Genomic DNA, 25,725 nt, shown 5'->3' with positions numbered 1-25,725 from the left:
TGAGGAAGGCTGAGGACTTTCCCACATGTTTATCAGGTGCCTGATCTCATCTTTAATGGGCTCATTTTGTTTTCAGCAACAGTTTTCCCAAAGGAGTGGAACTGGATGTAATACACTAAGAGATTTTTTTTGTTCTGATCCAGGAAGTTTCTTTTCTTTTTTTTTTTAATATTTTACTTTGTTTTATTTTATTTTATTCTATTTTTTCAGTGTTCCAGGATTCATTGTTTATGCACCACATCCAGTGCTCCATGCAATACATGCCTTCCTTAAAAACCACCACCAGGCTCACCTAATTCCCCACCCCCTCCCCTCCAAAACACTGTTTGTTTCTCAGAGTCCATAGTCTCTCCTGCTTTGTCTGCCCCTCTGATTTCCCCCAACTCACTTATCCTTTCCTTCTCCTAATGTCCTCCCTGTTATTCCTTATGCTCTACAAGTAAAACCATACGATAATTGACTCTCTCTGCTTGACTTATTTCACTCAGCATAATCTCCTCCAGTCCCATCCAGGAAGTTTCTATATGCTCAGGTCTTAAACCATGGTTCTAAACATTTTTCATCTGGGGGTGCCTTGGTAGCTTAGCCAGTTAAGTATCTATGTTAGGCTCAAGTCATGATCTCAGGGTCCTGGGATTAAGCCCCATATCAGGCTCCCTACTCAGCGCGAGGTCTGTTTCTTCCTCTTCTTTTGTCCCCCCACCCCTATGCCCTGCTCATTGCACTTTCTCTCTTTTTCATTCTCTTTCTCAAATAAATAAAGTCTTTAAACATTTTCCATCTGGGGACTACCAATTATAGTATAAAAACTCTGGAGAACAATGATATAGTTCATTTTATCTGAAACCTCCCTCTATCACTTCTCAGTAGGATAACTGGGAGAAAGTTGACATTTTTGGTTGACATCTTGGGGAGCGGGTATTTCATTTTGATTGAGCACAAGCAAGCAATTTATTTCTGTATGAGAGAATCAACAAGATTCCTGCAGTCAGAAAGGATGGCAGAGATCTTGGGGTTTAACCTTTTGGGCCAACATTAAGTTTCTCCAGCATCAGAAACTCAGGCAAATAAACTGGGAAGTTCCAGGGAGAGGCTGTAGAGTCAGACAGACTTGGGTATGAATCATGGTCTGCCCCCTATTGCCTGGGTAACTCTGGGCAAGAGCTGTTAGCACCCTCAACTTTATTGAGCACCTGCTAAAAGGTCAGGCCTTGTGTTGGGGACCCAGAGAGACCTAACCAGGTGTTGGCTGTCAGTTTGGAGGGAGGCAGGCAGGCGTACAGTGCAGTGGGGGAGGGGGGCCCATTTGACGAATGATCACAGTTGGCTTAACTGTCAGCCTCTCTTGCAGGAGCAAGATCCACGCTATCCCTGTTGGTGTCCTGAATTGACATGAGGGTGCTGCTGTGGCTTCTTGTCTTCTGCTCTCTGGGTCTCAGGGTCTGGGGTGAGTTTTCTTTCATTGGGTCAGAAGTGCTTCTGGTGTTATATGTAAGACATCCTCTTCCTTGATCATAGATTGCTCCTTCTGGCCAATCCTTATTCCCCATCAAGGCCCAGCTCAGCTGTCCCTTCCCCTGCTGAGAATAGCTCCAGTCCTCAGCAGTGTTCTCTGCCTGCACAACATAACTTGGCCTCAGCATCATGGTTATGAATTTGCTCCTGATGATTTAACAGAAGGACAGCATCTTAGAAACATGGTGGAGAACCTTAATGACCTTGACTTTAGACAAAGATACAGGCTGGGCCCCATTGTGGCTGTCATCCGACAGCTTTGGGGAGGCCAGAGTGCAGTGGCACTGAACATATCTTGGGTCAGACAACCTAGGTTGGAATCCAAATCCATGGCTTAAACCCATATTATCTTAGACAAGTAACTTAACCTCTCTGAGCCTCAGTTTCTTGAATGCTCTTGAAAGTGCTTTGCAAACTACAGAGCTGGCCTATGGGAAGTGATGTTGGTGATGATGTTAGTTCTTGAGTTTTGCTCCCATGTCCTCTGGTACTGAATAGTTTGTAAGGGCAGTCAACAACAATTTGCAAATCTCTGTATTTCAAGAACCTCATCTGGATCAATACATGCTTGATACATGTATACATGTTAGCCCAAAATAATGGTGACCATCTTGGTATGTGACTCTCTGATCTGGACATAGGTATGCAGGTGAGCCAGGAAAGTTAAAGCTGCTCAGATAAGGGGGCAGGGGAGATGACAGTGTCCCTGGAATGGAGGGGCTTTGGAGGAGCATGAAAGCTTTTTGGGGGCAGGTGTGAGATACAGAGGTAGGATAAGGCCAGAAACAACACTCCTTTGTGTTGTTTTCTAGAAGATGTCAAGGGACTTGGGGTGCTGAGAGGTTGTGGACTTAAGGGTGGGGTTATTTTCACTGGTTTAGGTGTTCTCCATGGACCAAAACCAAGTACAATGCTCCTTTGCTGGGGGTTCACCACTGTTCTCCTGGAATGAAACCCAAGCCAGAAGATTATCAGAGGGGTTTCTGGACCTGTTTGTTGGTATATCTTAGCTCATTCACAAGGGTCATAATGGTGAGGTAGTTTGACTGGGGCTCCTCAGATGGCCAGAGTGTTTCTTAGGACTTCATTATGGCTGGGCTGGGTTGGTGGGGGTGGGTAGAATCCCATAAATGTTACCTGCCATTGATTCCCATGAATTATCCTGAGTCCTCGGGCAAAAGTGGGTTCCAGGAAGGAGGGAAAACCCAGGGAGCAAGAACAAGGCCCCTAGTACCCAGCTATCAGTAAGAGGGTGGAGAGACCCTGTCCTTCAGAGAGCTCTTTGGAATTCCCAAGATAAAGATAATAAGGGAGTGAGGCCCTGGGATCCTGTGTAGGGCTCTCAGCCCTGCCCACAGTGTATTTTCACATGGAAGACAGACACATATCCAATGATCAGGGAACTTCCTGTGGGCTCTAGTGCAAGGAGGGGGCAGAGCTTTCCTCAGAGAGTTCATTCTTGAGGGGTGGCCCAGATAAAAAGTCAGAGACCTGGAGCAAATCCCAGTGAGGACAGTGCATTCCAAGTCATCCACTCTGGGGTGTTTCAAGTGAAGGCAGCTCAGAGTCCCATGTCTGGCATAGAGCATCACAGGGACTGTATTCTGGAAACAGGCCAGAGAGGGGCTGGGAGAGGTTTGTCCTCTAAGATATACAAGGAAGGAGTGTTTGAAAAACAAGACAGCTTCACTTCTGAGGCTGATATAGTCTGCATAGAGACCATTTTTAGCCAGAATGGACTATGAATATGGGAAGGAGAGACGATGGCTGGTGAAGACCTCCAGGGGCCTCTCCAGGCCTGCTGAAGAAATAATAGGGCCTGTTTTGTGCCATCCTGTTGTTCCCCTTGCAGAAGATCTCACCATTATCTCCCACATGGAGTGGGGGGTGAGGTCACTGGCCTGCAGGGCCCAGCTGAACCCCCCTGTGGCCTATGTTATCATGGACCAGCTCATAGGGATGGAGTGCCAGGAGAAGGATGTTTGCAGCCAGAAACTTCAGGGCCTTCAGTCCCATTCTGTCTATACCAAAGGCTGGTGCAATGTGGCCTACAAGTAAGAGAATGGGAGGGTATATCTTGGAGCTTCATTCAAGTCTGTCTCTGAGGGGGCCATACACTTACCCTTGTTTAATTTTCCCCTCTTGTCACTTATGTTGCCTTTATAATGAATAAAAAATGTTCAAACAAATATACAAAATACAGAATTCTCAGAGGTGTTTAGGAGGAACAGCTCTGAGCCATTTATTCAGAGACGGTTGTGGACACTGGGGAAATGGAACAAGCAAGTCATATAATAACTACAATTACCCCTAAAGCCTGCAGAACATTATAGGTTACAAAGATCTTTATGAGTATTAGCCAGGTAGCCCCCACCCACTCTGAGGAATGACTAGGAGAAATAGTACCAACCTCTGTGTCACAGGTCAGGATGCCATGGTCTGAGGAAGGCAGAGAATTTGCTCAGTCACATGGTTAGGGAGTGAGGATCCAGAGCTGTTCCCAGATTACCTGCTGCTCCAGAACCCATTCCATATCCACACACAGACAGTGAGGGGTATTCTACCAGTGGGTTCCCTGAAGGGCCACCCCACACTAAGGCTTGATTTCACAGGAAAAATGGTGCTGGAGATGAGTGGGAAGAAGCCTGTGTTAAAACAAGTGTGAGGCATGAAGACCCTTAGGATATTTGTGGAGTGTTCACTCTGAGGAACCCCTTCTTTCTCCCTTAAGAATGAGGATAAACACACACACACACACACACACACACACACACACACACACACACACACGTGCTGAAAGTCCAGGCAGCAAAGCCAAGTACATGGTGGGTATACTGAGGTTCCACCTGACCCCCAGGCCACATCAGTGCAATGTGGAAGGTAGACCTGCCTCCATTCAAGGTCTTCAAGCAACCTCAGGAAATTGTTCTTTCTGTGCCGTGTTTGCTGTAGAAGCACACAGTTTATTAAAAGCAGAATGTGGTAAGATTTGTGAAAAGATCATTTCTGAAGAGTGTGGAGGGAAAGTGGAGGACAAGAAAATTGTAGAGAGACAGAAAGGCAGGTGGAGGTAGGACAAAAGAATAGATATATTGTTTTTCAAAGAAATTGAAAAAAAGAAATATTCTAACAGATTTCTGCGGTAAAGAAGAGCTTACAGGAACTCGTAAGGAGAAATGCCAATACAAAGGGATTCCTGAATTCCATTTGTTTATTTTAAATATTCATGTGTTTGTTCTTAAAATTTTCAAATGGGATGGGTGAATTCTCATTGCCCCCCAAAAATAAATGTTGAACTAACGTCCTCAGGTGCTTGAGAGTCATACATTTGAATTCCACTTCGAAGCGACTGAGTATTTTTAGAGTGAGGTTCTGGGAAACACATGTAAGTTAAGTCACATCATAATTTAAAGTGTATTTCCAAAATCTGTGGGACACAGCAAAGGCAGTCCTGAGAGGAAAATATATAGCGGTACAAGCCTTTCTCAAGAAACAAGAAAGGTCTCAAGTACACAACCTAACCCTACACTTAAAGGAGGTGGAGAAAGGGCAAGAAAGAAACCCTAAACCCAGCAGGAGAAGAGAAATCATAAAGATCAGAGCAGAAATCAATGAAATAGAAACAAACAAAAAAAAACAATAGAACAAATCAATGAAACTAGGAGCTGGTTCTTTGAAAGAATCAATAAGATTGATAAACCCCTGGCCAGACTCATCAAAAAGAAAAGAAAAAGGACCCAAATCAATAAAATCATGAATGAAAGAGGAGAGATCACAACTAACACCAAAGAAATACAGACAATTATAAGAACATACTATGAGCAACTCTACGCCAACAAATTGGACAATCTGGAAGAAATGGATGCATTCCTAGAGACTTATAAACTACCACAACTGAACCAGGAAGAAATAGAAAACCTGAACAGGATCATAACCAGTAAGGAGATTGAAACAGTCATCAAAAATCTCCAAACAAACAAAAGTCCAGGGCCAGATGGCTTCCCAGGGGAATTCTACCAAACATTTAAAGAAGAACTAATTCCTATTCTCCTGAAACTCTTCCAAAAAAAATAAAAATGGAAGGAAAACTTCCAAACTCATTTTATGAGGCCAGAATCACCTTGATCCCAAAACCAGACAAGGATCCCACCAAAAAAGAGAACTACAGACCAATATCCTTGATGAACACAGATGCAAAAATTCTCACCAAAATACTAGCCAATAGGATTCAACAGTACATTAAAAGGATTATTCACCAAGACCAAGTGGGATTTATTCCAGGGCTGCAGGGTTGGTTCAACCAGGAAGAAATAGAAAACCTGAACAGGCCCATAACCAGTAAGGAGATTGAAACAGTCATCAAAAATCTCCAGACAAACAAAAGCCCAGGGCCAGAAGGCTTCCCAGGGGAATTCTACCAAACATTTAAAGAAGAACTAATTCCTATTCTCCTGAAACTCTTCCAAAAAATAGAAATGGAAGGAAAACTTCCAAACTCATTTTATGAGACCAGCATCACCTTGATCCCCAAACCAGACAAGGATCCCACCAAAAAAGAGAACTACAGACCAATATCCTTGATGAACACAGATGCAAAAATTCTCACCAAAATACTAGCCAATAGGATTCAACAGTACATTAAAAGGATTATTCACCACGACCAAGTGGGATTTATTCTAGGGCTGCAGGGTTGGTTCAACATCCGCAAATCAATCAATGTGATAGAACACATTAATAAAAGAAAGAACAAGAACCATATGATACTCTCAATAGATGCCGAAAAAGCATTTGACAAAGTACAGCATCCTTTCCTGATCAAAACTCTTCAAAGTGTAGGGATAGAGGGCACATACCTGAATATTATCAAAGCCATCTATGAAAAACCCACCGCAAATATCATTCTCAATGGAGAAAAACTGAAAGCTTTTCCGCTAAGGTCAGGAACATGGCAGGGATGTCCATTATCACCACTGCTATTCAACATAGTACTAGAAGTCCTAGCCTCAGCAATCAGACAACAAAAAGAAATTAAAGGTATCCAAATCAGCAAAGAAGAAGTCAAACTATCACTCTTCACAGATGATATGATACTATATGTGGAAAACCCAAAAGACTCCACTCCAAAACTGCTAGAATTTGTACAGGAATTCAGTCAAGTGTCAGGATATAAAATCAATGCACAGAAATCAGTTGCATTTCTGTACACCAACAACAAGACAGAAGAAAGAGAAATTAAGGAGTCAATCCCATTTACAATTGCACCTTAGGAATAAACCTAACCAAAGAGGCTAAGAATCTATATGCAGAAAACTATAAAGTACTCATGAAAGAAATTGAGGAAGACACAAAGAAATGGAAAAATGTTCCATGCTCCTGGATTGGAAGAATAAATATTGTGAACATGTCTATTCTACCTAAAGCAATCTATACATTTAATGCAATCTCTATCAAAATACCATCCATTTTTTTTTCAAAGAAATGGAACAAATAATCCTAAATTTTTTTTAAAGATTTTATTTATTTATTTGACAGAGAGAGATCACAAGTAGGCAGAGAGGCAAGCAGAGAGAGAGAGAGAGAGGAGGAAGCAGGCTCCCCGCCAAGCAGAGAGCCCGATGCGGGACTTGATCCCAGGACCCTGGGATCATGACCTGAGCCGAAGGCAGGGGCTTAAACCACTGAGCCACCCAGGTGCCCCAAATAATCCTAAAATTTATATGGAACCAGAAAAGACCTCGAATAGCCAAAGGAATATTGAAAAAGAAAGCCAACATTGGTGGCATCACAATTCTGGACTTCAAGCTCTATTACAAAGCTGTCGTCATCAAGAAGCATGATACTGGCATAAAAACAGACACATAGATCAATGGAACAGAATAGAGAGCCCAGAAATAGACCCTCAACTCTATGGTCAACTAATCTTTGACAAAGCAGGAAAGAATGTCCAATGGAAAAAAGACAGCCTCTTCAATAAATGGTGCTGGGGAAATTGGACAGCCACATGCAGAAAAATGAAATTGGACCACTTCCTTACACCACACATGAAAATGGACTCAAAATGGATGAAGGACCTCAATGTGAGAAAGGAATCCATCAAAATCCTTGAGGAGAACACAGGCAGCAACCTCTTTGACCTCAGCCGCAGCAACATCTTCCTAGGAACAACGGCAAAGGCAAGGGAAGCAAGGGCAAACATGAACTATTGGGATTTCATCAAGATCAAAAGCTTTTGCACAGCAAAGGAAACAGTTAACAAAACCAAAAGACAACTGACAGAATGGGAGAAGATATTTGCAAACGACATATCAGATAAAGGGCTAGTATCCAAAATCTATAAGGAACTTAGCAAACTCAACACCCAAAGAACAAACAATCCAATCAAGAAATGGGCAGAGGACATGAACAGACATTTCTGCAAAGAAGACATCCAGATGGCCAACAGACACATGAAAAAATGCTCCACGTCACTCGGCATCAGGGAAATACAAATCAAAACCACAATGAGATATCACCTCACACCAGTCAGAATGGCTAAAATTAACAGGTCAGGAAATGACAGACGCTGGGGAGGATGCAGAGAAAGGGGAACCCTCCTCCACTGTTGGTGGGAATGCAAGCTGGTGCAACCATTCTGGAAAACAGCATGGAGGTTCCTCAAAATGTTGAAAATAGAACTGCCCTATGACCCAGCAATTGCACTACTGGGTATTTACCCTAAAGATACAAACATAGTGATCCGAAGGGGCACGTGTACCCGAATGTTTATAGCAGCAATGTCTACAATAGCCAAACTATGGAAAGAACCTAGATGTCCATCAACAGATGAATGGATAAAGAAGGAGTGGTATATATACACAATGGAATACTATGCAGTCATCAAAAGAAATGAAATCTTGCTATTTGCAACGACGTGGATGGAACTAGAGGGTATCATGCTTAGTGAAATAAGTCAATCGGAGAAAGACAACTGTCATATGATCTCCCTGATATGAGGACGTGGAGATGCAACATGGGAGGTTAAGGGGGTAGGAGAAGAATAAATGAAACAAGATGGGATTGGGAGGGAGACAAACCATAAAGGACTCTTAATCTCACAAAACAAACTGGGGGTTGCTGGGGGGAGGTGGGGAGAGGGGGAGGTTGGGAGAGGGGGAGGGGGTTATGGACATTGAGGAGGGTATGTGCTATCATGAGTGCTGTGAAGTGTGTAAACCTGGCGATTCACAGACCTGTACCCCTGGGGATAAAAATACATTATATATTTATTAAAAAACAAAAAAGGATGAATACCCAACTTTTGTAGCAACATGGACAGGACTGGAGGTGATTGTGCTGAGTGAAATAAGTCAAGCAGAGAGAGTCAAGTATCATATGGTTTCACTTATTTGTGGAGCATAACAAATGACATGGAGGACATTGGGAGATGGAGAGGAGAAGGAAGTTGGGGGAAATTGGAAGGGGAGGAGAACCATGAGAGACTATGGACTCTGAGAAACAACCTGGCGGTTTTGAAGGGGTGGGGGTGGGAGGTTGGGGGAACCAGGTGGTGGGTAATAGAGAGGGCACGTGTTGCATGGAGCACTGGGTGTTGTGCAAAAACAATGAGTACTGTTATGCTGAAAAAATAAATTAATTAAAAAAATAAAAAAATAAAGTGTATTTCCACATCTCTTGGAAATCTAACCGAATTATCTGTGTCCCATTGTTAGGTCATTAAAGCATAGTACTTGGGGCACATGGGTGGTTCAGTTGGTTAAGTGTCTGACCTCCACTCAGGTCATCATCTCAGGGTCCTGGGATTGAGCCCATGTTAGGCTTCCTGCTCAGTAGGGAATCTGTTTGTCCTCTCCCTCTCTCTCTGACACTCCCCTGTTCCTGTTCTCTCTGTTAGAAATAATCAATCAATCTTAAAAAAAAAAAAAAAAGCATAGTACTTATTGATGGGCCTCTGGAAGCATTCTCTTTCTGAGGATTGTTGAGAAGTCTCCTGGTACAGCAATTGGTCATTGTCATGTTTCCTTGCCTGGCAGCTTCCTGATTGGGGATGACGGCAGAGCATATGAAGGTGTTGGCTGGAATATCCAAGGTGTGCACACCCAGGGCTACAACAACATCTCCCTGGGAATTGCCTTCTTTGGCAATAAGATAGGTAATGTTTGTCCCGTCATACCCTCTGCCAGAAAGTTTTCCACTTTCCTCTTTCTCTGCTCCCCTGGCTCAGTACCCTTGCCTTTCCAGCTTATACCATACTGGTCTTCACTATACTCTTGAGTTCTTTTGTTCCTTGGATTTTATAACATAGCTTTTGTTTTGTCCTCTTGCTCCTCTCTGGTGTGCACTCCTGTGAGATACTTCCAGTTCTTACCATCACTTCTGGAGTCTGAAGTTGTGTGACGCTGAGGCTGTGGATGGCAGAAGTAGAAAAGCATGGCTTCTCTCTTGCTGTGGCATCTCCCACTGGTAGAACCCAACTAGAGCTGGAAACAGAAGCCTAGGAAATGTAGTTTGCAGATTTCTAGCACCCTGAAAAACAGAGGAGAGCTCATAAAGGAATGGAATTAAGAGATAGGAGATAAATAAATGGCACCTGCTGGGATCCTTACTTGGCAGATAAGGATTCCTGACAACTGGGGCTAGGAATACATTTGTCTGGGAGGTTGTCAGTGAATATGATGAGTTAAAGGGTGTAAAAAGCACTACCCACATGCCCGATTGTGGGATAAAGTAAATTTTGGCACCTTTTCCCAAATGCTAGGGCATACCTGACTTGATTAGGTGGGCACCTCCTTGGCATGCAACTTTCACTGCTGCCTAGCTCTTTCGCCTAGAGATGGAATGAGTAAAGTCCTAGTGAGGAGAGGTCCTCAATTTGGATTCCAAGATCTTTGTCCAAGTAGTGCCTTGTCTCTTAGGCCCCCAGTTCAGCTACCAGACTAATTTCCTCTCTTCCCATTTATTGGTTATGGGTCAAGTGGGCATCTTATCCTCCCTTCATGTGTGGGCCAGATTGGTGTATCTTGCTGACAGTTCTATGTTCCATGTAATCCTCTTTCAGGGAGCAGTCCCAGCCCTGCTGCCTTATCAGCTGCAAAGGACCTGATCTCCTATGCCATCCAAAAGGGTCATTTATCACCCAGATATATTCAGCCACTCTTCCTGAAAGAAGATGGTTGCCTGGCTCCTCAGCAACCAGTGATGTCCAGAAAATGTAAGACCTTCAATCTTACCTCATCTTCCTCCCAGCTGCCACTCAACCACATTGGGGAAATTTGTGTTCATTGGCTTCTTGGATCAAGAACACTTGATGCTGAGATCTGAAAAATTCTACAGGACACCTTCCTGGCCTCCTTTTCTTCCCATTAGAATGATATAGCCACAGGACCATAAATATATATGTGCACACATTTTCCCTCATGCAATAAAGACTTGTTAAATATGAGGCACTATTTTTTCTTTTCTTTTTTTTTTTTTTAATTTCTTTTCACCATAACAGTGTTCACTGTTTTTGCACCACACCCAGTGCTCCATGCAACACGGGCCCTCACTAATACCCACCACCTTATTCCCCAACCTCCCACCCCCCGCCCCTTCTAGACTCTCAGGTTGTTTTCCAGAGTCCATAGTCTCTCATGGTTCACCTCCTCTTCCAATTTCCCTCAACTCCCTTCTCCTCTCCACTTACCCATGTCCTCCATGTTATTTGTTATGCTCCACAAAGAAGTGAAACCATATGATAATTGATTCTCTCTGTTTGACTTATTTCACTCAGCATAATCTCTTCCAGTCCCATCCATGTTGATACAAAAGTTGGGTATTCATCTTTTCTGATAGAGGCACAATACTCCATAGTGTGTATGGACCACATCTTCCTTATCCATTCATCCGTTGAAGGGCATCTTGGTTCTTTCCACAGTTTGATGACAGTGGCCATTGCTGCTATAAATATTGGGGTACAGATGGCCCTTCTTTTCACTACATCTGTATCTTTGGAGTAAATACCCAGTAGTTCAATAGCAGGGGTCATAGGGAAGCTCTATTCTTAATTTCTTCAGGAAAATCCACACTGTTCTCCAAAGCGAATGCACCAACTTGCATTCCCACCAACAGTGGAAGAGGGTTCCCCTTTCTCCACATCCTCTCCAACACAGGTTGTTTCCTGTCTTGCTAATTTTGGCCATTCTAACTGGTGTCAGGTGGTATCTCGATGTGGTTTTAATTTGAATCTCCCTGATGGCTAGTGATGATGAACATTTTTTCATGTGTCTGATAGCCATTTTTATGTCTTCATTGGAGAAGTGTCTGTTCATATCTTCTGCCCATTTTTTCTATTAGTTTAATATATTTATTGTGAGATATAGGATGTAAGAGAGAATAAAATATGAAGGTACTGTATTACAAACACAACAAATCATCCATGTCAATAAATAAAACATTCCCAGTATCCCAGAAAATCCCAGTGGCTTTCTATTATATCAATACCCCTAAATTTTCTCTAGAAGAAAAAGTTATCCTTATATTTCTAGATACTATATTACAAATACAACAAATCACGCTTGTCAACAAGTGAAACATTCCCAGTATCTCAGAAAATCCCAGGGACTTTCTATTTTTTAAAAATATTTATTTATTTATTTATTTATTTATTTATTTATTTATTTATTTATTTTCAGCGTAACAGTATTCATTGTTTTTGCACCACACCCAGTGCGCATGCAATACGTGCCCTCCCTATTACCCACCACCTGGTTCCCCCAACCTCCCACCCTCTGCCCCTTCAAAACCCTCAGGTTGTTTTTCAGAGTCCATAGTCTCTCATGGTTCATCTCCCCTTCCACTTTCCCTAAACTCCTTTCTCCTCTCCATCTCCCCGTGTTCTCCATGTTCTTGGTTATATTCCACAAATAAGTGAAACCATATGATATTTGACTCTCTCTACTTGACTTATTTCACTCAGCATAATCTCCTCCAGTCCTGTCCATGTTGCTACAAAAGTTGGGCATTCATCCTTTCTGATGGAGGCATAATACTCCATCATGTATATGGAACACATCTTCCTTATCCATTCGTCCATGGAAGGGCATCTTGGTTCTTTCTACAGCTTGGTGACCGTGGCCATTGCTGCAACAAACATTGGGGTACAGATAGCTCTTCTTTTCACTACATCTGTATCTTTTGGGTAAATACCCAGCAGTGCAATTGCAGGGTCATAGGGAAGCTCTATTTTTAATTACTTGAGGAATCCCCACACTGTTCTCCAAAGTGGCTGCACTAACTTGCATTCCCACCAACAGTGGAAGAGGGTTCCCCTTTCTCCACATCCTCTCCAACACAGGTTGTTTCCTGTCTTGCTAATTTTGGCCATTCTCTCTGGTGTAAGGTGATATTTCAATGTGGTTTTAATTTGAATCTCCCTGATGGCTAATGATGATGAACATTTTTTCATGTGTCTGATAGCCATTTGTATGTCTTATTGGAGAAGTGTCTGTTCATATCCTCTGCCCATTTTTTTTTGATATGATTATCTGTTTTGTGTATATTGAGTTTGAGGAGCTCTTTATAGATCCTGGATATCAACCTTTTGTCTGTACTGTCATTTGCAAATATCTTCTCCCATTCCGTGGGTTGCCTTTTTGTTTTGATGACTGTTTCCTTTGCTGTGCAGAAGCTTTTGATCTTGATGAAATCCCAAAAGTTTATTTTCACTTTTGTGAAAATGTCACCTTTGGAGACATATCTTGAAAGAAGTTGCTGTGGCTGATATCAAAGAGATTACTGCCTATGTTCTCCTTAGGATTCTGATGGATTCCTAGCTCATGTTGAGGTCTTTTATCCATTTCGAGTTTATCTTTGTGTATGGTGTAAGAGAATGGTTGAGTTTCATTCTTCTACATATAGCTGTCCAGTTTTCCCAGGACCATTTATTGAAGAGACTGCCTTTTTTCCACTGTATATTTCTTCGAGTTCTGTCGAAGATTACTTGACCATAGAGTTGAGGGTCCATATCTGGGCTCTCCACTCTGTTCCACTGGTCTATGTGTCTGTTTTTATGCCAGTACCATTCTGTCTTGGTGATCACAGCTTGGTAGTAAAGCTTGAAATTGGGTAACGTGATGCCACCAGTTTTGTTTTTGTTTTTCAACATTTCCTTAGCAACTTGGGGTCTCTTCTGATTCCATACAAATTTTAGGATTATTTGCTCCAGCTCTTTGAAAAATACCAGTGGAATTTTGATCGGAATGGCATTAAAAGTATAGATTGCTCTAGGCAGTATAGACATTTTAACAACGTTTATTCTTCCAATCCAAGAGCATGGAACGGTCTTCCATCTTTTTGTGTCTTCTTCAATTTCTTTCATGAGTGTTCTGTAGTTCCTCGAGTACAGGTCCTTTACCTCTTTGGTTACGTTTATTCCCAGGTATATTATGGTTCTTGCTGCTATAGTAAATGGAATCAATTCTCTAATTTGCCTTTCTGTATTTTCATTGTTAGTGTATAAGGAAGCCACTGATTTCTGTACATTGACTTTGTATCCTGCCACGTTACTGAATTGCTGTATGAGTTCTAGTAGTTTGGGGGTGGAGTCTTTGGGGTTTTCCATATAAAGAATCATGTCATCTGCGAAGAGAGAGAGTTTGACTTCTTCCTTGCCAATTTGGATACATTTCATTTCTCTTTGTTGTCTGATTGCCATTGCTAGGACTTCTAATACTATGTTGAACAAGAGTGGTGAGAGTGGGCATCCTTGTCGTGTTCCTGATCTCAACGGGAAGGCTGCAAGCGTTTTCCCATTGAGGATGATATTTGCTGTGGGTCTTTCATAGATAGATTTTATGAAGTTCAGGAATGTTCCCTCTATCCCTATACTTTGAAGCATTTTAATCAGGAACGGATGCTGGATTTTGTCAAATGCTTTTTCTGCATCAATTGAGAGGACCATGAGGTTTTTCTCTCTTGTCTTATTGATTTGTTCTATCACATTGATTGATTTGCAAATGTTGAACTATCCTTGTAACCCAGGGATAAATCCTACCTGGTCATGCTGGATAATCTTTTTAATGTACTGTTGGATCCTGTTTGCTAGGATCTTGTTGAGAATCTTTGCATCCATATTCATCAGTGATATTGGTCTGAAATTCTCTTTTTTGGTAGGGTCTTTGCCTGGTTTGGGGATCAGGGTAATACTGGCTTCATAAAAAGAGTCTGGAAATTTTCCTTCTGCTTCAATTTTTTGAAACAGCTTCAGGGGAATAGGTGTTATTTCTTCTGGAAAGTTTGAATTCCTCCGGGAATCCGTCAACTCCTGGGCTCTTGTTTTTTGGGAGGTTTTTGATTTCTGCTTCAATCTCGTTACTAGATATCAGACTATTCAGGTTGTCAATTTCTTCCTGGTTCAATTTTGGGAGTTTATAGTTTTCCGGGAATGCATCCATTTCATCTAGGTTGTTTAGCTTTTTGGCATATAGCTGTTGATAATAACTTCTGATGATTGTTTCTATTTCCTTGGTGTTCGTTGTGATCTCTCCCTTTTCAATCATAATTTTATTAATTTGGGCTTTCTCTCTTTTCTTTTGGATTAGTGTGGCCAATGGTTTATCGATCTGATTGATTCTTTCAAAAAACCAGCTTCTAGTTTCATTGATATGTTCTACTGTATCTCTGGTTTCTACCTCATTGATCTCTGCTCAAATCTTGATTATTTCCCTTCTTGTGTGTGGATTTGGTTTGATTTATTGTTGGTCCTCCAGCTCTTTAAGGTTTAGAGACCAGCTGGTGTATTCTGGATTTTTCAATTTTTTTGAGGGAGGCTTGGGTGGCTATGTATTTCCCCCATAGTACTGCCTTTGCTGTTTCCCATAGGTTTTGGACTGAAGTGTCTTCATTTTCATTGGTTTCCATGAATTGTTTAAGTTCTTCTTTGATCTTTTGGTTGATCCAAGCATTCTTTTTTTTTTTTTTAATTTATTTGACAGAGAGAGATCACAAGTAGACAGAGAGGCAGGCAGAGAGAGAGAGAAGCAGGCTCGCCGCTGAGCAGAGAGCCCGATGTGGGACTCGATCCCAGGACCCTGAGATCATGACCTGAGCGAAGGCAGCAGCTTAACCCACTGAGCCACCCAGGCGCCCCTGATCCAAGCATTCTTAAGCAAGGTGGTCTTTAGCCTCCAGGTGTTTGAGTTCCTTCTGAACTTTTCCTTGTGATTGAGCTCCAGTTTCAAAGCATTGTGATATGAGAATATGCAGGGAATAATGTCAGTCTTTTGGTGTCAGTTGAGTCTTGATTTGTGACCCAGTATGTGGTCTATTCTGGAGAAGGTTCCATGTGCACTTGAGAAGAATGAGTATTCTGTTGGTTTAGGGTGGAATGTTCTGTATATACCTATGAGGTCCATCTGGTCCAGTGTTTCATTCAATGCTCTTGTTTCTTCATTGATTTTCTGCTTGGATGATCTGTCTATTTCTGAGAGAAGCGTATTAAGATCTCCTACTATTAATGTATTCATATCAATATGACTCTTTATCTTGATTATTCATTTTCTTATGTAATTGGCTGCTCCCATATTGGGGGCATAGATATTTACAATTGTTAGATCATCTTGGTGGATAGTACCTTTAAGAATTATGAAGTGTCCTTCTGTATCTCTGACTATGATCTTTAGTTTAAAATCTCATTTATCTGATGTGAGAATTGCTATCCGGCCTTCTTTTGAGGCTCATTGGCATGAAAAATGCTTCTCCATCCCTTCACTTTCAGTCTGGATGTATCCTTAGGTTCAAAATGCGTCTCTTGTAGACAACATATGGATGGGTCCTGTCGTTTTATCCAACCTGCAACCCTGTGTCATTTTATGGGCGCATTTAGGCCATTCACATGGAGAATGATTATTGATAGTTAAATTTTTATTGACATCGTGAAACTTTTGAAGTCTTTCTTTCTGTAGATTGTCTCTATATTTCTGTTCAATGATATTTTTAGGGGTTTTTTCTCTTTTATAGAACCACCCTTAAAATTTCTTGCAATGTTGGCTTGGTGGTTGCATAGTCTTTTAAGCCTTGCTGGTCTTGGATACTCTTTATCTCTCCATCCATTTTGAATGTCAGTCTTGCTGGATAAAGTTTTCTTGGCTGCATGTTCTTCTCATTTAGTACCCTGAATATATCTTGCCAACCCTTTCTGGCTTGCCAGTCTCTGTGGACAGGTCTGACATTATTCTGGTGGGCTTTCCTCTGTAGGTAAGGAGCCTCTTTGTCCTAGTGGGTTCCAAGAGATTGTATCTACAATTATGATTTTTCAATTTTACTATCAGGTGCCTTGATGTTTTTTTAGAATCTATAATCTTGGCGGGAGACTGTTCTGCCTCTAGTACATGAACACTGGTTCCATTCGCGAGATTGATAAAATTTTCATCTAGAACTTGTCCACTATATCTTCTAGACTTCTTTCTTTTTCCTCCCCTTCAGGGATTCCAATAATTCTGATGTTAGAACATTTCATGGCATCATTTATTTCCCTGACTTGTTTTTGTGGCTTCTAAGCTGTTTGTTCCAGGATTCCTCCTCACCCTTCCTCTCTATCTGTTTGTCCTCTAGATCACTAATTCTATCTTCTGTCTCACTGTCTCAGTTACCCTAGCTTTTAGAGAATTTAGATTAGATTGGAACTCATTGAGAACTTTGTGAACATCATCCCTGGTGGCTTTCAGTTCTGCCCTAATCAATTCCATTTGGTCATCCATGGCTTTCTCCAACCTAACTATTGCCTGGATAATTGTTAACCTGAATTCCTTTTCTGACATGTTATCTATGTCAATAGCCATTAGCTCTGTTGCAGAAGGCCCATCCTCTGTATTTTTCTTCTGTTGGGCATTCCTCTTCCTAGTCATTTTGGTGAGAGATGACTGAACGGATGCAGCTGGATGTATTGACTGTGGTGCAGTCAAGGTGCACCCTGGAATGGTTCTGAGCAATCAGCATTCTCCACCCAAATGAGAGAAAAAAGAAAAGAAAAAGAAAAAGAGAGAGAGAGCGACAGGGAAAGAAGGGAAGATAAAAGCGAAGGCTCAGCCCAAATGGGCTCCAAGGTAAGATTTATTAAGTATACAAACAAAAACTAACAAAAAGACTGATAAAAGTATATGGCAAGAGAAAAAAAAAAATATATATATAAGCAAAAAAAGGAAGAACCTTGTCAAAAAGAGCCCCAAGTATAAGATTTATATACTATCAGGACAAACACAAATACACAGAAACACTGGTGGAAGAAAAAGTTGGGAGAGTGGTTATAAATTCTCACTGTGGGTGGGGAAGGTTATTTTGATTCTTCCTGGATGTATCTTGATACCTTTGTTAAAGGACTCAACTTTCCTAAGATAAAGAGGGATTAAAAATTGGTTTACCTATAGGGGTAGCATTCATCGGGGAAAGGGGTTACCTTGAAGTTTAACTCTATATGAATATTAGAAAATAAAAATATAAAAAAGAATAAACTAAACTAAACTAAAATTTTAAAAATATTTAAAAAATAGAAAAGCAAAAGAAAAACATGACTATATGTATCAAAATGTTCAGGTTATAAGGTTATTATGGAATTTGATGTACTGGACATCTTAGTGTGATGGTAAATAGGTTAAAAATTATCTATATAAAAGAAAATGAACCAGAATAGTGGGAACAAGTTAAAAATAAAAGTTGTGAAGACATACAAATGGCTATCAGACACATGAAAAAATGTTCATCATCACTAGCCATCAGGGAGATTCAAATTAAAACCACATTGAGATACCACCTGACACCAGTTAGAATGGCCAAAATTAGCAAGACAGGAAACAACCTGTGTTGGAGAGGATGTGGAGAAAGGGGAACTCTCTTACACTGTTGGTGGGAATGCAAGTTGTTGCAGCCACTCTGGAGAACAGTGTGGAGATTCCTCAAGAAATTAAAAATAGAGCTTCCCTATGACCCTGCAATTGCACTGCTGGGTATTTACCCCAAAGATACAGATGTAGTGAAAAGAAGGGCCATCTCTACCCCCATGTTTACAGCAGCAATGACCACGGTCGCCAAACTGTGGAAAGAACCAAGATGCCCTTCAACCGACGAATGCATAAGGAAGATGTGGTCCATATACACGATGGAGTATTATGCCTCCATCAGAAAGGATGAATACCCAACTTTTGTAGCAACATGGACGGGACTGGAAGAGATTATGCTGAGCGAAATAAGTCAAGCAGAGAGAGTCAAGTATCATATGGTCTCACTTATTTGTGGAACATAACAAATAACATGGAGGACATGGGGAGATGGAGAGGAGAGGGAGTTGAGGGAAATTGGAAGGGGAGATGAACCATGAGAGACTATGTACTCTGAAAAACAACCAGAGGGTTTTGAAGGGGTGGGGGTGTGGGAGGTTGAGGAACCAGGTGGTGGGTAATAGGGAGGGCACGTAGCATGGAGCACTGGGTGTGATGCCAAAACAATGAACACTGTTATGCTGTAAATAAACAAATAAAAAAAATTAAAAAAAAATAAAATAAAAGTTGTATCTATGAAGTAGTGGTGGTTGTTCTCTTGTTGTCTTTTTTTTTCCTTCCTTCCTGGTTGGTTTTCTGGGGGAGGAGCCTGCCACGTGGGTTTTCAGTCAATGATGTTTTCTGAGTTAAGTCCTCCCACCCCCTCAAGGGCGTGGGTTCTGAGCAAACAGGTTTTTCAGGGTTTTGTTCTCTGGAGGTTTTAATGTTTTTTTTTTTTTTTTCTCTTTCTAGCCTTGACAGTTTTTGATGGTTTTTGGAGGTTTAGAGGAAAGCAAACTGCACCTGGCCTCCCTCTCAGAGAGAAGCCTCAGATTGCTACCCATGGGTGTTGCAGAGCTGCTGGCAGAGCAGGTTCTGAGTCTCAGTCCCTGGGGATGCAGGATCTCCTTCTTGTACCCTAAACCATGGTGAAGGCAGCTGTATGGGCAGCTCCAGACCGTCAGAGAGGTTCCAAGCAGCGATTACACACTGAGATTTTCCCACTGGCCCAGGCTGGGAGTGCCTGGTCTTTCCAGTCTGAGAGCATCGGGTGGCGCGCACCTGGTCTAAGAGCGCCAGGCTGGCACGCACCTCTCCCGGGGGAAGGTGTGGGGTGCGCGCGTCTCAGGTTCTGCCATCTGGCAAGGCTCCCTGCCCCTCACAGGAGCCGGACCCCACATGTTCTCAGGCACGCTGGCGGCTCAGGGACCAAGACCTGGTACTCTCTCTGGCTCAGCACCAGGGGAGGCTGTCCTGGGTTGGGACTTAAGCCCCTTTCCCTAACTGCCCCAATTCCCACAATTTCCCCAAGCAATCTTTGGCTCTTTTTGAGTGCTTTCAACCAGACTCCAAGTTAATGCTGGTCCCCAGTCACAGGGCACTCTCGTATTGGGGTATTACTTTCCAATCAGTCGCCTCTGGTGGCTCCCTCCTCCTTTTGTTTATCTTCCAATATCAGTCCGAGGTTCCCACTCTGCTTTACCTGCCCACTGGCATCTTCTGCCCCCATAGAGATCCAGACGTGTATAATTCTGCTGTCAGGCTGATTTCATGGGTGCATGAGGCACTATTGTAGGGACTGAGAACATAGCTGTGAACAAATATACAAATCTGCACATTTCAGTGAAGAAAGACAGAAAATAACTCAAGTATAATATATAATGATGTCAAATTGCATAAAGGGTATGGAGTGAAAGAAAATGTAGGAACAAGGAGGGGTAAACATTTATACATATTTGTATATACCATACACACACACACACACACACACACACATACACACACACACACAGAGTTTTCTAAGTGCAAATCCCAGCCATCCTGCAACATGATTACAGCAGTCAGAAAAACTTGAGTTCATAGGTGACACTGGCATCAGAGTGAATATTTCAGGAATTTGGGTAATGAGAATCATGTGAACAAGCAATGACTTAAAACCAGCACAATTAACCTAGACCTCTGCTATAGTGGACCTCTCCTTGGACTCAAAGATATATTTTTTAAGCGTTTTTAAAAACTGAAAGTCTCTAAATAAAGTGTTTCTGGCTTTCAAATGGATGTTATCTTCAATAATGATATTTTTAGCATTTGTAGAGTACTTTATATATTTTGAATTATTTCCATATACTCATGATCAGGTCAGAGAGACAGCTGATTTCTGCATACTGTCCTATTACATAGGTACATACACCTGCATACATTTGCAATACATAATCAAGCAGGTAGGCATACTTTATCTTTTGAATAAAATGGCTATGCTTCTCTGTATAATCAATAACCCTTTCCCTTCTGTTCATATAATGAGTTTCACAATTGTTAACAGAAACTGTAGATTTTTGCCTGCCTCTTGGCTCCAGTTATGTGAATTAGTCAGTCCCTATCTGGACTTCCCAGGAATTCTATAGCTAAACTCATATCACGGTGTGCTGATGAGTGCCAGAGGTTGGAGAGACTGAGGAGTAACCCAGGCTGAAGTTGTGAGTTTGTCCATGGGCGGACCCTGGTGTATTTCCATGTCCTTGATTTTTTTACCTTACCACAGCTTGTCCCAACATTGTCTCGCGGTCAGTTTGGGAAGCCAGAGAGTCGCATTGCCCTGAAATGAACCTCCTAGCCAAATTCTTCATCGTCCACACGACTGATACAACCTGTATTATCCACACGGCTGATACAACCAAGGACTGCCATATTCGCATCCGCGATATACAGTCCTTCCACTTGGACACGCAGCACTTCTGTGACATTGGATATCAGTAAGTGGGTCCTTCTTGTCAGGGCTGTAGGAAGGAAGGCTGGGGAAGGAATTGATATTTACTGAGCCCTTCCTTGGTGACAGGTGCTTCACATAAAACATATTTTATTTGTGCAAGATTCTGGGCCATCAGTCAGAGCATAGCCAAGGGTTAGTTAGCTTTCCTGGGCATACCCTCCATGAGTGGCTGAAGACTCTGAAAAGACATTAGCAATAATAATGGTAAAGCAAGGCCATGAGATCCTTATGGAAGGTTATCAAAGGATTATGACTTTTTATGCAATCCTTTCCAACCATTCAGGGACACAGGCCCTGCTCACCCCCTACCTTGGCCTGGCCCAACCCCAAACTTGCGCCCTCTGAAGTTAGAATCCTGCAATACCTCTGGTATTATTTACTCCATTTGATAGATACATGATCTTTTCACCTTCTTGGGCCTCTTTTGCCGCATCTCTGCAATAGGGACAAAATACCTTAACTATTTGGAAAAACAGAGTGAAATCAAAATATTCTTTTTTGGTTCCTTCAATGCCAGGTCTATAATAAGAAAAACATGGAAGCCACTTGAAAGGTACCTTGGAATTTTTGTAGATGGAATCTAGGTTTAGCATACAATAAATTTCACTTACTCATCTGTGACTTAATTACAACAAAACCACAGTCTCGGGTGGATTGCTTTTGCATATATATGTGTTGTTCTGCGCTGGCTGCCTCTCTCCTTTTAACTCCCATTTTAAAAAGCAGCCTTTGCCATCTGAAAGTCTTCTTCAGAAAATGTCTGTTCATATCTCCTATCCATTTTTAATTGGATTATTTGTGGTTTTCTGGTGTTGAATTGGATAAATTTTTAATATATTTTGGATACTAACCCTTTATTTGATATGTCATTTGCAGATATCTTCTATTCAGCATGTTGTCTTTTAGTTTTGTTGATTGTTTCTTCCACTGTGCAGAAGCTTTTTATTTTGATGTAGTCCCAATAGTTTATTTTTGCTTTTATTTCCCTTGCCTAGGCTGATGTCAGAGAAATTATTGCCTCTACTGTCTTCTAGGATTTTGATGGTTTCAACTTCTCACATTTAGGTCTTTAATCCATTGTGAGCAGAATTTAAGAAACAAAACACACAAACAAAGGAAAAAGAAAAGAGAGAGAGAGAGACAAACCAAAAAATAGACTCTTAGCTATAGAGAAAAAAAATGATGGTTACCAGAATGGAGGTTGGTGGATGGATAAAAATAGGTGATGTAGATTAAAGAGTATACTTATGATGAGCATTGAGTAATGCATAAAATTGTTGAATCACTATATTGTACACCTGGAACTAATATAACACTATATGTTAATACACTGAAATTAGAATAAAAAAACATAATAAAAAAATTAAAAGCAACCTTTACAAACAGGAAGAAACTGTTGCCACATCTTACAAGCTTTCCCTCACTTTTTCCTTTGCCTTGCTATGATTATTTAGTACAGACAAGAGAGAGTTGTCCTTAAGTTTGGAAATTCCAACTGGAAAATGTTTTCCTTTTTCATTTAGTCTTCAGGGACTCTATCTTCATTCCTTGATTTTATGGCACTCCCTTCTACCCCAGCCTCATGGTGTGCTATCATTAACTCTAAATGGGCTGCAGTTAGGACAAAGCACCTTCTTGATCAGTTTTCTAACATTTTAACTAATATTTATTGGGTATCCACTATGTTCCCGGTGCTTGGCGGAAAAATATGATACCTTCCCTGGTGGAGTAGTAGAGAGAAGACAGTGATCAGTGATGACAATCCTGTGTGTTAGACACTGTGACAAATAAGGAACAGGATATGCAGAGGATGAGTCTCTAACAAGATTTAGTAGAGTGAGAGGTACCAGAAAGGACTTCTGGAGGAAGTGGTATCCAGGCTCTGAAGTTGCTAAGGATTAGGGGTTAATGAGGCAAAGAAGAATGAAGAGTGCTCCAGGTAAGGGGAGCAGTATTTGCAAAGTCCTGGGGTCCAGAGAGGGTGCATCTTTGAGGAACTAAGAGGAGCTTAATTCATACCTAGAAAGAGATTTTAGTGAGGGTACTGGTGAGAGGTAAGGCTGGAGAAGCTGACAGGGTCCCTCAGAGGTCCATCAGAGGACCTTAGAATTGGTCCTGTCAGACTGACTCTATTTGAAAGACAAGTGGAAGTCATGCCTCATGATAGGACTTGTATTTTATTTTATTTTTAAATATTTTATTTATTTACTTGAGAGAGAGACAGTGAAAGAGAGCATGAGTGGGGAATAGGTCAGAGAGAGAAGCAGACTCCCCGTGGAGCTGGGAGCCTGATGCGGGACTCAATCCCGGGACTCCAGGATCATGACCTGAGCTGAAGGCAGTCACTTAACCAACTGAGCCACCCAGGTGCCCAGGACTTGTATTTTAACAAAAGCACTTGTGGCGCTGTTGCAGGAAAGGGTTAGGAGGAAGTGAAACTCTGGGCAGGGAGCTATTGTAGTAATCCAGAGAGCAGATGATGGTGAATTAGAGCAGAGTGGTAGTAGTCAGCATAGAGAGAAGTGGAAGAATCAAGGTTGGAAATACAGCCATGTATCATATCTAACAGTTGGACAGGGCTGGGAGAGGGAGGCATTCAGGTGATGTGAACTTTTCTGGCTGAGGAAACCAGCAGAAGAAGGGTTCCTTTGTACAGGCTGGTTTTTATAGATAGTAATTATGACCATGGGACTGGGCCAATCTCCTGGCCCAGGAGAATATGCTCAGTGACAAGAGACAAGGGAAAGGCCAAACTCCTGAGGAACACCATGTTTGAGGAAAGGGAGGTAGAGGGCCCTGGGGGGAGCAGCAGAGTAGAAGAAAATAGGAGAGAACATTTCAAGAAGAAAGTGGCCAACGGGGACAGCATAACTACAACAAAAACAAGTTGTTTTTGTACTAATGTCAAGGCAGTCACTGGTCACCTTGACGGTCAGACGCAGTGGAGCTGTGGGGACAGCGACTATGTTGGAGTGGATTAAAGTTGCTGTTATCACTGCTCCTCATTGTCTGTCTTCACTTCTTTGGTTCAGCGATGTGGGATTTTGTTTTGTTTTTTTTTTGTCTTGTTAGGATGATCCTCCTTTGTTTTGTTTTTTTTTTTTTTGTCTCTGTGCACATTGGCACATAAAAGATGTTTACTCTATACCTGATAAATAGGAAGAAAGAATGAATTAATGATTCAAGAAGTGAATTAAACCAATTCACCTTCCTTGAGTGACTTTCTCTATTTTCCTTGGCCCAGTCCTAGCTTCCTGGTGGGCCAGGATGGTGACGTATATGAAGGAGTTGGCTGGCATATCCAAGGCTCTCACATCTATGGATACAACGATATTGCCCTAGAAATTGCCTTCATAGGCAACTTTGTAGGTAAAGAGTAAGCATAAGGCAGAGAGGGTTCTGGGGAAGGAAGTATCATATACAATATCTGGGAAGCATGGGGAGAAAGGCAACACTGTTACCTGGTAGCATGTTTAGAACATTTTGGTTTTTAAAATGAACTCTCAATACAGGATACAGGTCATCAGGAGTCCCTGCCAGGCAGAACTTCTCTCCAAATCCACCTGCCCCAGTACTTCACTCTATACCTCTTTATAGCCCTCCCCAAGGCAAGCATGGAGCAAGAGAGTACAAACTTTTGCAATCCTTGGTGCTTTTATGGCTCAGATGGCAAAAGTATCCTTTTCCCTGGTAACCATGGAGACAAAGTTGGGGAGCACCACTATGGCTATAGGAGAGCATTGGAGAGTCCTACCATGCCATGTCTGCTTCGTGGTACCTAGAGTGCTGCATTGTACTGCAACTTGCTTCTAGAGCAGTTTTGAACTTTCTGGAAGGAGCTTTGCAAGGAGGAAACAGAGAACACAATAACCTTGTTTTCTCTTTGTGCTTGGCTGGGCTGCAACAATTTATGTGAATTTGTTGACTGTGATGGTGGTGGTAGGGGTGGGAACAGAGGGAGCTGGAATCTAGGTGCTTGTCCTTGTTCTTTTTTTTTTTTTTTTAAGATTTTATTTATTTATTTGACAGACAGAGAGATCACAAGTAGGCAGAGAGGCAGGCAGAGAGAGAGGAGGAAGCAGGCTCCCTGCAGAGCAGAGAGCCCGATGCGGGACTCGATCCCAGAACCCTGAGATCATGACCTGAGCCGAAGGCAGCGGCTTAATCCACTGAGCCACCCAGGCGCCCGCTTGTCCTTGTTCTAAGCAAGTAAACTTGAGATCCTAATGATTGATGGGGTAAATGTGTTTTGCAGAAAAGCCACCCAATGCCGCAGCCTTGGAGGCAGCCCAGAACCTGATCCAGTGCGCAGTGGACAAGGGATATTTAATTCCCAACTACCTGCTGGTGGGGCACAGTGATATTGTCAACACCCTGTCTCCTGGGCGAGCTTTGTACAACATCATTAAGGCTTGGCCTCATTTCAAACACTGA

General features: G+C 42.0%; 1 protein-coding gene across 1 annotated transcript; it reads left to right on the top strand.

Annotated features, from left to right (window-relative positions):
• The first annotated feature begins 1,392 nt into the window (after positions 1 to 1,392).
• On the top strand, positions 1,393 to 25,725 carry LOC123948989 (peptidoglycan recognition protein 3-like). Its single transcript, XM_046016292.1, is given in 8 exon segments — positions 1,393 to 1,451; positions 2,444 to 2,547; positions 3,368 to 3,569; positions 9,546 to 9,664; positions 10,571 to 10,723; positions 21,064 to 21,274; positions 24,542 to 24,660; positions 25,547 to 25,725. Coding segments are annotated over 8 exon segments (1,146 nt in total).

This window comes from Meles meles, chromosome 1 (genome assembly GCF_922984935.1).
Source record: "Meles meles chromosome 1, mMelMel3.1 paternal haplotype, whole genome shotgun sequence".
Taxonomy (NCBI): domain Eukaryota; kingdom Metazoa; phylum Chordata; class Mammalia; order Carnivora; family Mustelidae; genus Meles; species Meles meles.
This window is presented reverse-complemented; position numbering and strand designations above follow the sequence as displayed.